Source organism: Monodelphis domestica, chromosome 4 (genome assembly GCF_027887165.1).
Source record: "Monodelphis domestica isolate mMonDom1 chromosome 4, mMonDom1.pri, whole genome shotgun sequence".
Taxonomy (NCBI): Eukaryota; Metazoa; Chordata; class Mammalia; order Didelphimorphia; family Didelphidae; genus Monodelphis; species Monodelphis domestica.
The window spans coordinates 94,110,174-94,123,493 of record NC_077230.1 but is presented as its reverse complement, the minus strand read 5'-3'; the positions used below and the strand labels follow the sequence as shown (position 1 = coordinate 94,123,493).

The 13,320-nt window shown below is 41.0% G+C and overlaps 1 protein-coding gene across 5 annotated transcripts in view; it reads left to right on the top strand.

The window, feature by feature from the left end:
• The window catches only part of LOC103102508 (uncharacterized), a 33,334-nt gene extending 20,851 nt beyond the window's left edge, over positions 1 to 12,483 (top strand). For 3 of the 5 annotated variants that reach the window (XM_007493879.3, XM_007493880.3, XM_007493878.3), the window contains one exon: positions 4,285 to 12,483. In XM_007493879.3, the coding sequence (XP_007493941.2) occupies positions 4,391 to 12,091 (7,701 nt within the window). In that variant the 5' untranslated portion in view covers positions 4,285 to 4,390 and the 3' untranslated portion in view covers positions 12,092 to 12,483. The remainder of the gene's footprint in view (positions 1 to 4,284) is intronic. The other 2 variants (XM_007493881.3, XM_056793618.1) reach the window with 2 other exon arrangements.
• Positions 12,484 to 13,320: the final 837 nt, after the last annotated feature.

Sequence of the window (13,320 nt, the reverse complement as noted above, 5' to 3'; positions counted from 1 at the left end):
CAAGAATTAAATCTAGAACTGTGTATGATGTTCTCTTGGTTCTACTCATTTTACCATTCATTAATTCATGTGTAGTTCTTTCCAAGTCTTTTTTTAATTAGCCTGCTCGTTGTTTCTTATGGCATAATAGTATTCCATAATAGTCATATACCACAATTTGTTTAGCCATTCCCCATATGAGCATACCATCAATTTCTGGTTCTTTGCCACCACAAAGAAAGCTGCTATACATATTTTGGAAAATGTAGGTTCTTTTCCTTGGCAACTTTATGTTGGAACAATTAAGGCTATGGATGGTAGGTGGGGTACCTCCACCAACCTTAGAGAATTATTCTATTTATCACTCCTGTTTTATGCCCAAAGGGTAGATAGTTATAGACATTGCCTTAGTAGAATGCTGCCTTCCTAATATTCTCCACTTGCATGTTTATGATTAGCTTGAATGCATGTGGAAGACTATTTGTAGTCAAGGAATGATGATGCTGGCTCTAAATTCATTTATATAGAAACAGTGACTGATGATTATTTTTATGATAGACTATTCTGGATATATATTATATAACAGAAAAATAACAAGGTTTCTGTTCCAAGAACATTAAAGGGAAATTCACTGGAAGGGATGAACAAGAAATTCCATTTTTTTTTTAAACCCCTACCTTCCATCTTGGAGTCTTGACTCCAAGGCAGAAGAGAGGTAAGGGCTAGGCAATGGGGGTCAAGTGACTTGCCCAGGGTCACACAGCTGGGAAGTGTCTGAGGCCAGATTTGAACCTAGGACATCCCATCTCTAAGCCTGACTCTCAATCCACTGAGCCACCCAGCTGCCCCCTAGAAATTCCATTTTTAATTAAGTTATAAGAGGAATCTATTTTCATATTCTCAGGAAGAACCTATAGGAAAAGAGTCTTAAGATTACCTTTTACATAAATGGTCACCAGGTTAACAATGAGCATTGGGGCTATACTGTGATGTCAGGGAAATCTCAGAGACCCAACTGGTCAAGACCATGGTATTCCTGCTATATCTCTGAAAGAACCCATCTAATTTCCTCTTGTTTTTCAGGACACCATTGTCAAGAGGAATTATTTTTTAGAAGAATCTAATTTTTTTCTAAGTTATTTCCTTAACATTACTAATACATTCTTTTAACCTCCATAAATTAGGAAGACTGAAAGCCTTTAAATCAGACTATCCCATTGTCTTGATCTTGGGACATTTGATATACCCTTCCTCTTGCTCTTCTTAAAATTCCTACTTTGGGATGGAACTCCCTTTGTGCAAAGGGCAAAACAGGGTGGATCAATAGTACAAAAGTCTATAAGATAGAAAAAGAAAATGGAGATTTTGGAAGACTAAATCATTCTGCCGAATATATCTCAACAATAATTTTATGATATATACAGTTCATTTCTAATTGAACATTTTCCATAATCTCAAAATAAAATGCATTTCATCATCATGGAAGGAAGAATATAAGAAAAATCTTTTGGGAAGGTGAAGAGGGAGACCAGACTTGGACTTTAAGACTAATAGAATCATTTTGCAAAATAAAAAAATATGAGTTGGTATTAAGCAACTTGTGATTCAAGGAAGCTGGGGAAAGAAACCTTCAACTAAGAATATGTTCCATGAAATCAGAGTGAAAACAAGTGAGCTGTGTAATGTTGGTACAATGTGTAGAAGACCTGGGGTTCTTATCCTGGCTCATACTCTGAATGAATCCCTTAAACATCTCTAGCCCTCAGCTCCCTCAACTATAAAATGAGGGTCAGACAAGGTGATCTTGAAAATTCTATTTTGGTTTAAAACACATTTTACTGTACAAAAGATAGTGTCAGTGAAATCGAATGTTGTCCTGAGGTAGTGGCCTCCTGCTACTACCTTAATGCTGAAGCTGGGTTGAGGTGTTTTTCAAAGCCAGCTTAATCTGTTGTCAATCTATTGCACAACTAAATTCTTGTCCTACCAAATTATTAATTATGACTTATCCTTGTACTAGTTGTTTGTTTGTATAGTAGAATGAAGGTTATTTGTTACCTACTTTCTCCTCTCTTCAGCCTACTAGAAAGTGAATTTATCTAAAAATATTAACCATTCTTTTTTTGCTTTGGAAAAAAATTTAGCATAGTATTGATATGATTAAGGCCAGACTCTTTAAAGGAAATAAGTATTGCCTCACCTCAAACCTGCTTGGAATAAAGTCTTCCAGCCATTTTGTGGTAGGAGTTGGTGGCTAGATATGTCTTTCCAATGTAGCAGTGAGTAGACATAACCAGGGGTATATACTCAGGCTTATTCTTGCCTTCAGTTAGCTCCAAAAATAAAGTCAAAACAAAGGGTCTTTGGGACCCAAAGATTAATTATTGACCTGGTATATATATAGACTTGTCCTAAATTGATCTTCTGAAAACATATATGTGGTGAGTTGGTTAAAACTCATAAGTATAATGCACAGTTGTTGGTAGATGAGCTTAATATCTTAATCCATGCATTCAGAGCAATATTTTTATATGCTTTGTGTAATTTATAACAAGGATTTTTTTAGCTTTAACTCTAAATCTCCCCAGCTGCATAATCAAAGCATGTATTCATACTTTATAAAATCTGAAGGTTTTTCTCTTCATGCATTGCTGACAATTTAAACATGAATATTATTAAAATTAAATATTAACTGAAAAAAATAAAACACGTTCCCTATTTTTCCAGTTTTCTTATTCCTTATATCCCATCCTCCCACTATGTACTCGGTCATCCAGTGTCACTGGCCTCCATTCCATGTACCTCATACAAGACATTCCATCTCCACTCTCTGGGCATTTTCTCTGATTGCCCTCTATGCCAGGAATTCTCTTTCCTCAACTCTTCTTTCTGGCTTCCTTCAAATCTCAGCTAAAATCCTACTTTCTCTAGGAAAACTGATCTAGCACCTTCCTTCTGCTCATTATCTTCAATTTATCCTGTCTGTATCTTGTTTGCACATAGTTGTAACTGTTTGTCTCCCTCATTAGATTCTGAGCTTCCTGAGGACCATCTTTTACCTTTCTTTGAAACATCAGGCCTTTAGCACAGTGCCCTGGCACACGTAGTTAATTAATAAATGTTTATTGGCTGATCAACCCTTGGAGTTTCATTCTTTTTGCTTATGACTTCAATTCTCCATGGAATTGCCCCCATAGAAATATAGTAATTCTGTTCTTTTCTTAGTCCTTTAAATCCTTAAATAAATGAATTTCTCAGTTCCTTTTTATCATCATGCATAATGATGAAAACACTGGTCTAAAAATAGAACCTGAGTTCCTGTTCATGTGCCCTTGGGAGGCACTCAAGTGCTCTGAACCCCAGTGTCCTAGGATACAGTCCTAGCCCTATACCTTTGGGCAAATCACTTAACCCCATCTGTCTTATTCTGACCATAAAATGACCATATCTATGCCCTCTGAATTACAATTGTTAGGAAAAGAGACCGCTGTTGGTTTCCTGTGAGTATCAAATGAAAAACTATTAATAGTTAATACTAGCTAACATTTATATAGTACCTACCATAAACATTGGGCAGGTAGGTGGCATAATGGATAGAGTGCCAGGCCTAGTCAGGAAGGTTCATCTTCCTGAGTTCAAATCTGGCCTCAAGCACTCATTATATTATACTGAAAACGTCATTTAACTGTTTGCCTCAATTTCCTCATCTGAAAAATGGGCTAAAGAAGGAAATGTCAAACTACTCCAGTAAATTTGCCAAGAAAACCTCCAATGGGGTCACAAGGAGTAAGACACAATTGAAATGGCTCAACAATAACTATAAGCATCTTATTTGCTCTTCTCAATGACACTGTGAATGAAGTAGGTGCTATTATTATCCCCATTTCATAGTTGAGAAAACTGAGGCAAACAGAGGTAAGTCGTTTGTTCAAAGTTTGTTGTTTTCATTCAATTTCATTCAATCGTGTCTGACTCTTTGTGACCCTCATATGGGGTTTTCTTGACTAAGATATTGGAGGGGTCTGTCATTTCCTTCTCTAGTATATTAAAGCAAACAGAGGCAATGCAGGTTACCCAGCTAGTAAGTGTCTGAGGCCAGATTTGAATGCAGGTATTTCTGACTCTCCATCCTGGGGCTCTCAAGGTCCTAGACTGAGCCACCTAGCTTTCATACAATATGTATGCAAATGTGAGATACTACTAAGATAATATCTTGTCTATTCAATTAACCATTGCTCCCTTTCCCACACACCTTGTACATTTACTATTTCTGTATCATTACTAATACATTCCTTTTATCCACAGACTTGATCCAGTTCCCTCAGAAAAGCCTTGTCACCAGGCCAAGTCAGTAGTGTTTCCCTGTCCCCCTCACTGGATTTCACCATTTTGAGAAAAAAACAACCTGTTCATGAGTGAGCAAATGTCCCACCTGCATCACCAGGCCAGAATCACTCCAAAATCCCCACTACATCCTTACTACTATCAGAATGAACTTGTGTCCTCCTCATGGCTCAAACATCTGGCCACAGCTAGACAACTGTCTCAGATTTTTCCCAGGACAAAGGCTATACCTTTACCTCACCTTCATCACCAGAATATGGCTAAAGTCTCCTCAAGTTGCAAATTCCAGAAAGTCACCTCAGTCTTGTTCTTGCATAATAGGCATGACATCAAGGCTAAAGTAGCCTTGAAATCCTTCAACCAATATCTCATACCTCCTCTTGCCTCCAAACACCAACCTGAATTTCCATTGGCCCAGGACCACCTTACCAAGACTTTCCATTTGATTGTGAATCTACAACCCCGCAACCAACAACTCCCATCTCCAGTATTTTCTGACAATAAGGCTAAGCACTCCCCATTGCTGGGCTATGGGCCCCTGACTGAAGAAAGGACATATCCTGGCTCCCAGGGCAAGGACATGCCATCTGTTATCTCAGTGAGCCAGGTTAAAGTTACAAGGAGGTCCAAGGTCAAGGTTGCAACCATTTCTGTATCAGAATGTTTTGACCTGAGACATACAGGCACCATTACACCATCACTTTGTCTTAGCCACTGGTCCAGGACCACAGCATCGAAAACACTAGACCTGGACCACTGGGTCCAAGCAAAGTCTCCCAAGATGTCATATCCTGACCTCCACCTCAGGGAAACAGCATCCCTATTAAGATGCCTTGACCACCATTCCAGGTTCTTGGCTGCATATTCATTACACCTGAATCAGAGAACAAGAACACTTTCTCCATATCCACCGGGCCCCAAACATTGGATTAAAGGTACAAATGTGGCATCACCAGATTCAAACCTTCAGTCCAGAACAAGATTTGGTCCATCACAAAGCTTTAAATCATGGGTCCAGAGATCAGTTAGTCACTGGGCCACAACTACCTTTGTGCCCTTACCATTATATCACCAAATGGCTGATATTCCAGCCAAACAGGTCTTAGTCCAACCCACCCCTAATCATCAGGTCATATGTCCACTGAGGTCTGAACATCAGGCCAAGCATATGACAGTCACCTATACCCAGGTCTTGATCCAGCAAAAACAAGACGACTGTGAAGTGATGCCACAAGATCTAGACTATCAAGAAACAATGCTAAAAATACAGGCTTATTGGACAACACCCCCACTGGACATAAAACACAATCATACTGCTCTACCCAACTATGAACAGAGAACAACTCCACTCAGTCCTAGGCACCAGATGGAAAAGGAACCTGACCCCAAAATCCAGGTCATACTCCAACCAGAACTAGATGACTTGGAAACGGTATCACTAGGACCAGATCACAAGGACAAGATTCCACATTCCATAGGTCAAAATCAACAGGCAACACCTTCACAGGGTATAATAGACCCTCAGAATATAATTTTATCTAGTCCTGAACACCAGGTCACACCACTACCCAGCGATGATCACCATGCTGAAGATATAGCAGTAGAATCCAGTGGTCAGTTCAAATTCCATCAAGAACTAGATGAGTGGGAACCACTTTTACAAAGAGGACTTAACCACTTGTCTTCACCCCCAGCCAACAATGACCACCAAGCTCAGGGTACCCCAGAAAATCCAAGTGCCCACATCACACTCAAAGAACTATATAGTTGGGACCCATTTTGGACAGCAGGACTAGACTACCAAACTACATATCTACCTGGAAATGACCATCAAGCCCAGGATATACCAGCAAACCACAGTGCCCAGGTCATATTCAACCAAAAAGTAGATAAGCAAGAATCATTTTGGACACAAGGACTAAACAATCAGTTAACACCTCCACCAAATAATGACCACCAAACCCAGGATATACCAGCAAAGCAGAGTGCCCAGGTCATATTCAATCTAAAAATAGATAGGCAAGAAACATTTGGGACACAAGGACTAAACCATCAGTCAATACCTCCACCAAATAATGACCACCAAGCCCAGCATGTCCCAGAAGACTCTAGCGTACACATTACATTTGAACAAGAACCAGATGACCAGAGCATATTTTATACAACAGAGCTAGATCACCAAACTACACCTTCACCTGGCAATGAAAAAGAGATCCAGGAAATACCAGACTCTAATTCAGAGGCCTCACTTCAACAACAAAAAGATGAATTTGGACCAACAGAAATAGATAAGCAAAGCACAATTCTAACAGATCAGGTTGACTCAGTAATACCCACATTAAAACTAAACCACAATAGAACCTCACCTAAAACTTATGAGGCCACAACTCCATCAAGTCATGATGACCAGGCTTCAGATGTATCAGGCCTCAAGGTCCACACCACACTCCAACAAGAATTAGATGAAAGAGAAACATTTTGGCCAACAGTAGTAGACAAGCAAGACACAAATCTAATGGATGAGGTTTACTGGGCAACATCCCCAAGGGCCATAAAATACCAAAACACAATTTCACTTGATCCTCAATATGAGCACATACCTTCACCCAGTCATCGTGACCAGGCTTCAGATGTATCAGACCTCAATGCCCAGGCTACACTCCAACAAGAAATACGTGAAAAGGAAACATTTGGTCCATTAAAATTTGACAAGCAGACCTCAACTCTAACAGAACATATTTACTGGACAACATGCTCATGGGACATAAAATGCCAATATAAAACTTTACCTGATCCTCATCATGGGGCCACACCTATACACAACCATGGTGATCAGGCTTTGGTAACATCAGACCTCAATGCCCAGGACACACTTCAAAAAGAAACAAGTAAAAGGGAAACATTTTGGCCAACCAAAGTAGACAAACAGGACACGGTGACTCTAATGGATGAGGTTTACTGGGCAACACCCACATTGAATCTAAAACATCAGTGCAGAACTTCACCTGACCCTTACCATGAGACCACACCTCTACCCAGCCATGAAGACCAGGCTTCAGATGTATCAGATTTCAATGACCAGGCTACACTAGATCAAGAAATAGATAAATGGGAAGCATTTGAGGCAACAGGACTTGTCAAACAGGCCACAACTCCAAAAATAAAGGTTTACTTGGCAACATCCCCATGTGACATAAAACACCAAGGCGGAACTTCAACTAGCCCTCACCATGAGGCCACACCTCTACCCAGCCCTGGTGACCAGGCTTCAGATGTATCAAACCTTAATACCCAGGCCACATTCCAACAAGAACAAGGTAAAAAGGAAACATTTTGGCCAATAAAATTTGATAAGCCAGCCACAACTGTAACAGAACATATTTACTGGACAACATCCCCAGGGGACATAAAACACCAAGACAAAACTTCATTTGACCCTCAATGTGAGCACATACCTTCATCCAGCTATGGTGACCAAGCTTCAGCTATATCAGACCTCAATGCCCAGGCCACATTCCAGCAAGAAATAGGTAAAAGGGAAATATTTTGGCCAACCAAAGTAGACAAACAGGACACAGTGGCTCTAATGGATGAGGTTTACTGGGAAATACCCACATTAAAACACCAAGATAGAACTTTACCTGACCCTTACCATGAGGCCACACCTCTACCCAGCCATGAAGACCAGGCTTCAGATGTATCAGACTTCAATGACCAGGCTACACTAGATCAAGAAATAGACGAATGGGAAGCCTTTGGGGCTACAGAACTTGTCAAACAGGCCACAACTCCAAAAATAAAGGTTTACTTGGCAACATCCCCATGTGACATAAAACACCAAGGCAGAACTTCAACTAGCCCTCACCATGAGACCACACCTCTACCCAGCCATGAAGACCAGGTTTCAGATGTATCAGACTTCAATGACCAGGCTACACTAGATCAAGAAATAGACGAATGGGAAGCCTTTGGGGCTACAGAATTTGTCAAACAGGCCACAACTCCAAAAATAAAGGTTTACTTGGCAACATCCCCATGTGACATAAAACACCAAGGCAGAACTTCAACTAACCCTCACCATGAGGCCACACCTCTACCCAGTCATGGTGACCAGGCTTCAGATGTATCAAACCTTAATACCCAGGCCACATTCCAACAAGAACAAGGTAAAAGGGAAACATTTTGGCCAATAAAATTTGATAAGCCAGCCACAACTGTAACAGAACATATTTACTGGACAACATCCCCAGGGGACATAAAACACCAAGATAAAACTTCATTTGACCCTCAATATGAGCACATACCTTCATCCAGCCATGAAGACGAGGCTTCAGCTATATCAGACCTCAATGCCCAGGCCACATTCCAACAAGAAGAAGGTAAAAGGGAAATATTTTGGCCAACCAAAGTAGATAACAAACAGGACACAATGGCTCTCATGGATGAGGTTTACTGGGCAATATCCACATTAAAACACCAAGCTAGAACTCCACCTGGCCCTCACCATGAGGCCACACCTCTACCCAGCCCTGGTGACCAGGCTTCAGATGTATCAAACCTTAATACCCAGGCCACATTCCAACAAGAACAAGGTAAAAGGGAAACATTTTGGCCAATAAACCTTGATAAAGCAGCCACAACTGTAACAGAACATATTTACTGGACAACATCCCCAGGGGACATAAAACACCAAGATAAAACTTCATTTGACCCTCAATATGAGCACATACCTTCATCCAGCCATGAAGACGAGGCTTCAGCTATATCAGACCTCAATGCCCAGGCCACATTCCAACAAGAAGAAGGTAAAAGGGAAATATTTTGGCCAACCAAAGTAGATAACAAACAGGACACAATGGCTCTCATGGATGAGGTTTACTGGGCAATATCCACATTAAAACACCAAGCTAGAACTCCACCTGGCCCTCACCATGAGGCCACACCTCTACCCAGTCATGGTGACCAGGCTTCAGATGTATCAAACCTTAATACCCAGGCCACATTCCAACAAGAACAAGGTAAAAGGGAAACATTTTGGCCAATAAACCTTGATAAAGCAGCCACAATTGCAACAGGACATGTTTACTGGACAACATCCCCAGGGGTCATAAAACACCAAGATAAAACTTTATTTGACCCTCAATATGAGCACATACCTTCATCCAGCCATGAAGGCGAGGCTTCAGCTATATCAGACCTCAATGCCCAGGCCATATTCCAACAAGAAGAAGGTAAAAGGGAAATATTTTGGCCAACCAAAGTAGATAACAAACAGGACACAATGGCTCTCATGGATGAGGTTTACTGGGCAATATCCACATTAAAACACCAAGCTAGAACTCCACCTGGCCCTCACCATGAGGCCACACCTCTACCCAGTCATGGTGACCAGGCTTCAGATGTATCAAATCTTAATACCCAGGCCACATTCCAACAAGAACAAGGTAAAAGGGAAACATTTTGGCCAATAAACCTTGATAAAGCAGCCACAATTGCAACAGGACATGTTTACTGGACAACATCCCCAGGGGTCATAAAACACCAAGACAAAACTTCACTTGATTCTCAATGTGAGCACATACCTTCACCTAGCCATGGTGACCAAGCTTCAGCTAAATCGGACCTCAATGCCCAGGCCACATTCCAACAAGAACAAGGTAAAAGGGAAATATTTTGGCCGACTGAAGTAGACAACAAACAGGACACAACGGCTCTCTTGGATGAGGTTTACTGGGCAATACCCACATTAAAACACCAAGATAGAACTCCACCTGACCCTCACCATGAGGTCACACCTCCTCCACCCAGCCATGAAGACGAGGCTTCAGATATATCAGACCTCAGTGCCCAGGCCACATTCCAGCAAGAACAAGGTAAAAGGGAAACATTTTGGCCAATAAAATTTGATAAACTGGCCACAACTGTAACAGAACATGTTTACTGGATAACATCCCCATGGGACATAAAACACCAAGAAAAATCTTCACTTGACCCTCAGAGTGAGAGCATACCTTCATCCAGCCATAGTGACCAAGCTTTAGTTATATCAGACCTCAATGCCCAGGCCACATTTGAACAAGAAATAGGTAAAAGGGAAATATTTTGGCCAACCGAAGTAGACAAACAGGACACAACTCTAATGGATGAGGTTTACTGGGCAACACCCACATTAAAACACCAAGACAGAACTTCACCTGACCTTCACCGTGAGGCCGCATCTTCACCGAGTTATGGTGACCAGGCTTCAGATGTATCAGACCTCAGTGCCCAGACCATACTCCAACAAGAAATAGGTGAAAGGGAAACATTTTGGCCAACCAAAGTAGACAAACAGGACACAACTCTAATGGATGAGGACACAACTCTAATGGATGAGGACACAACTCTAATGGATGAGGACACAACTCTAATGGATGAGGACACAACTCTAATGGATGAGGACACAACTCTAATAGATGAGGACACAACTCTAATGGATGAAGTTTACTGGGCAACACCCACATTCAATCTAAAACACCCAGATAGAACTTCACCTGACCTTCACCGTGAGGCCGCATCTTCACCAAACTATGATGACCAAGCTTCAGATGTATCAGACCTCAGTGCCCAGGCCATACTCCAACAAGAGCTAGGTAAAAAGGAAACATTTTGGTCAACCAAAGTAGACAAACAGGACACAACTCTAATGGATGAGGTTTACTGGGCAACACCCTCATATCTAAAACACCAATATAGAACTTCACCTGACCTTCACCGTGAGGCTGCATCTTCACCAAGCTACGGTGACCAGACTTCAGATGTATCAGACCTCATTGCCCAGGCCGTACTCCAAAAAGGATTAGGTAAAAGGGAAACATTTTGGCTCACTGAAGTAGACAAACAGGACACAACTCTAATGGATGAGGATTACTGGACAATACCCACATTGAATCTAAAACACCAATGCAGAACTTCACCTGACTGTCATCATGAGGCCACATCTCCACCCAGCTATGGTTACCAGGCTTCTGATATATCAGTCACATTCCAAGAAGAAATAGATGAATGGGAAACATTTTGGCCAATAGAGGTAGACAAGGCAGCTACAACTCTAATGGATGAGGATTACTGGGCAACATCCCCATTGGATCTAAAACATCACAACAGAATTTCACCTGACCTTCACCATGAGGCCATACCTCCATCAAGCCATGGTGACCTTGCTTCAAATATATCAGACCTCAGTGTCCACACCAAATTCCAACAAGAACAAGGTAAAAGAGAAACATTTTGGCTAACAAAATTTGACAAGCAAGTCACAACTCCACAAGAACAGTTTTGCTGGTCAACCTCATGGGACATGAAATACAATGACTCTAATCATGAGGCCACATTTATATCCAGCCATGGTGACAAGGCTTCAGAGGTATCAGACCTCAGTGTTCCAGTAACACTCAAAGAAGAAATAGATGATTGGGAAACATTTTGGCCAATAGAAGTAGACAAGCAGGACACAACTCTAATGGATGAGGTTTACTGGGAAACATCCATATTGGATCTAAAACACCAGAGCAGAACTTCACCTAATCTTCACCATGAGATCACACCTCCACCCAGCCATGATGACCAGGCTTTAAAGGTATCAAACTTTAGTGTTCCAGTAACACTCCAAGAAGAAATAGATGAATGGGAAACATTTTGGCCAACAGAAGTAGACAAGCGGGGCACAACTCTTAACAGACCAAGTTTCCTAGGCAATATCCCCATGGGATATAAAACACCAAGATAGAACTTCACCTGATGCTGACCACACAGCCACGACTCCACTCAACCATGAAAAACAGTCTGTGGGTGTACCAGATCCCAAAGCTCAGGTCACACTCCAACCAGAACTAAGCCATTGGGAAATAATGCCATCAGTAATAGACCAAGAGGTAATAAATCCCACGTCAGCACTCCTGGGAAGCACCTTCAGTGGCTTGGAAAGTCTTATGACAGCTAACTCCACATTACCCTCCTGGACTATAGGTGTCTTCCAGAGTACAAGGTGTTCTGGAGAGAGCACAGAATTAGTCATCTCTCTGTAACATTCTCTAGAAGATTCCTTCTCTATTACGCCCAGTACCAATGGAGCTCAAAGGAAAACATCTTGTAATCAAATTAAATCATCCATCTATCTTATCTCCCTCAACTAGCACACTTATTTTGCTCACTTATTGAGATGCTCCAAATCTAAACTTTTAAAACTGGTATAGTGATGACTACTATGATTAACAAAACTCAACTATAAATCACTAATCAGTAATCAGTTTCATAGTAGGTGAATAGGGAGACAAGAAGTCTATCTTCAGTTAGGGACCCTCTTAGGCATATAGGAAGATAAGCCCTCCATGGTCCCTCTCAGGTTAGACTGAATGACTCCCTAAACAGCAAGAAAGTTTCATTCTCTGCTTGTCTCCACACCATCTTATATTCAATAAGTATTTCCCTCTCCCTAAACCTTGATAAAATAGGCACTACCCATAAAATCATCTCCCTTTGATGAAGGAATGGCATGAACTCCTCCAGGGCCATGTGAGTGAACACCTATAGATCCCAGGTACTTTTCTCCCAAGAAAGTTATGAATGAGTCTGATGCAAATATATTTTGGGAGATCCTATTTTCCATTTCCACCTTTCTCCTGATGAGGTTTTTTTTTTTTTGTATTTATTTTAATTTACTGAGTTGGTTTTTAATTTTTTTTTATATTTTTCCATGGTTACATGATTTATGTTCTTTCCTTCCCCTTTTTCCCTACCCCTCTCTCAGAGCTAACAAGCAATTCCACTGGGTTATATGTGTATTATCACTCAGTACCTATTTCCATATTATTCATTTTTGTAACAATCTTTTAAAAACCAAAACCACACATCCAATACCCATATAAACAAGTGAAGAATCAAATGTTTTCCTTCTGTGTTTCTACTCCCACAATTCTTTCTCTGGATGTGGATAGCATTCTTATAAGTCCGTCTAGA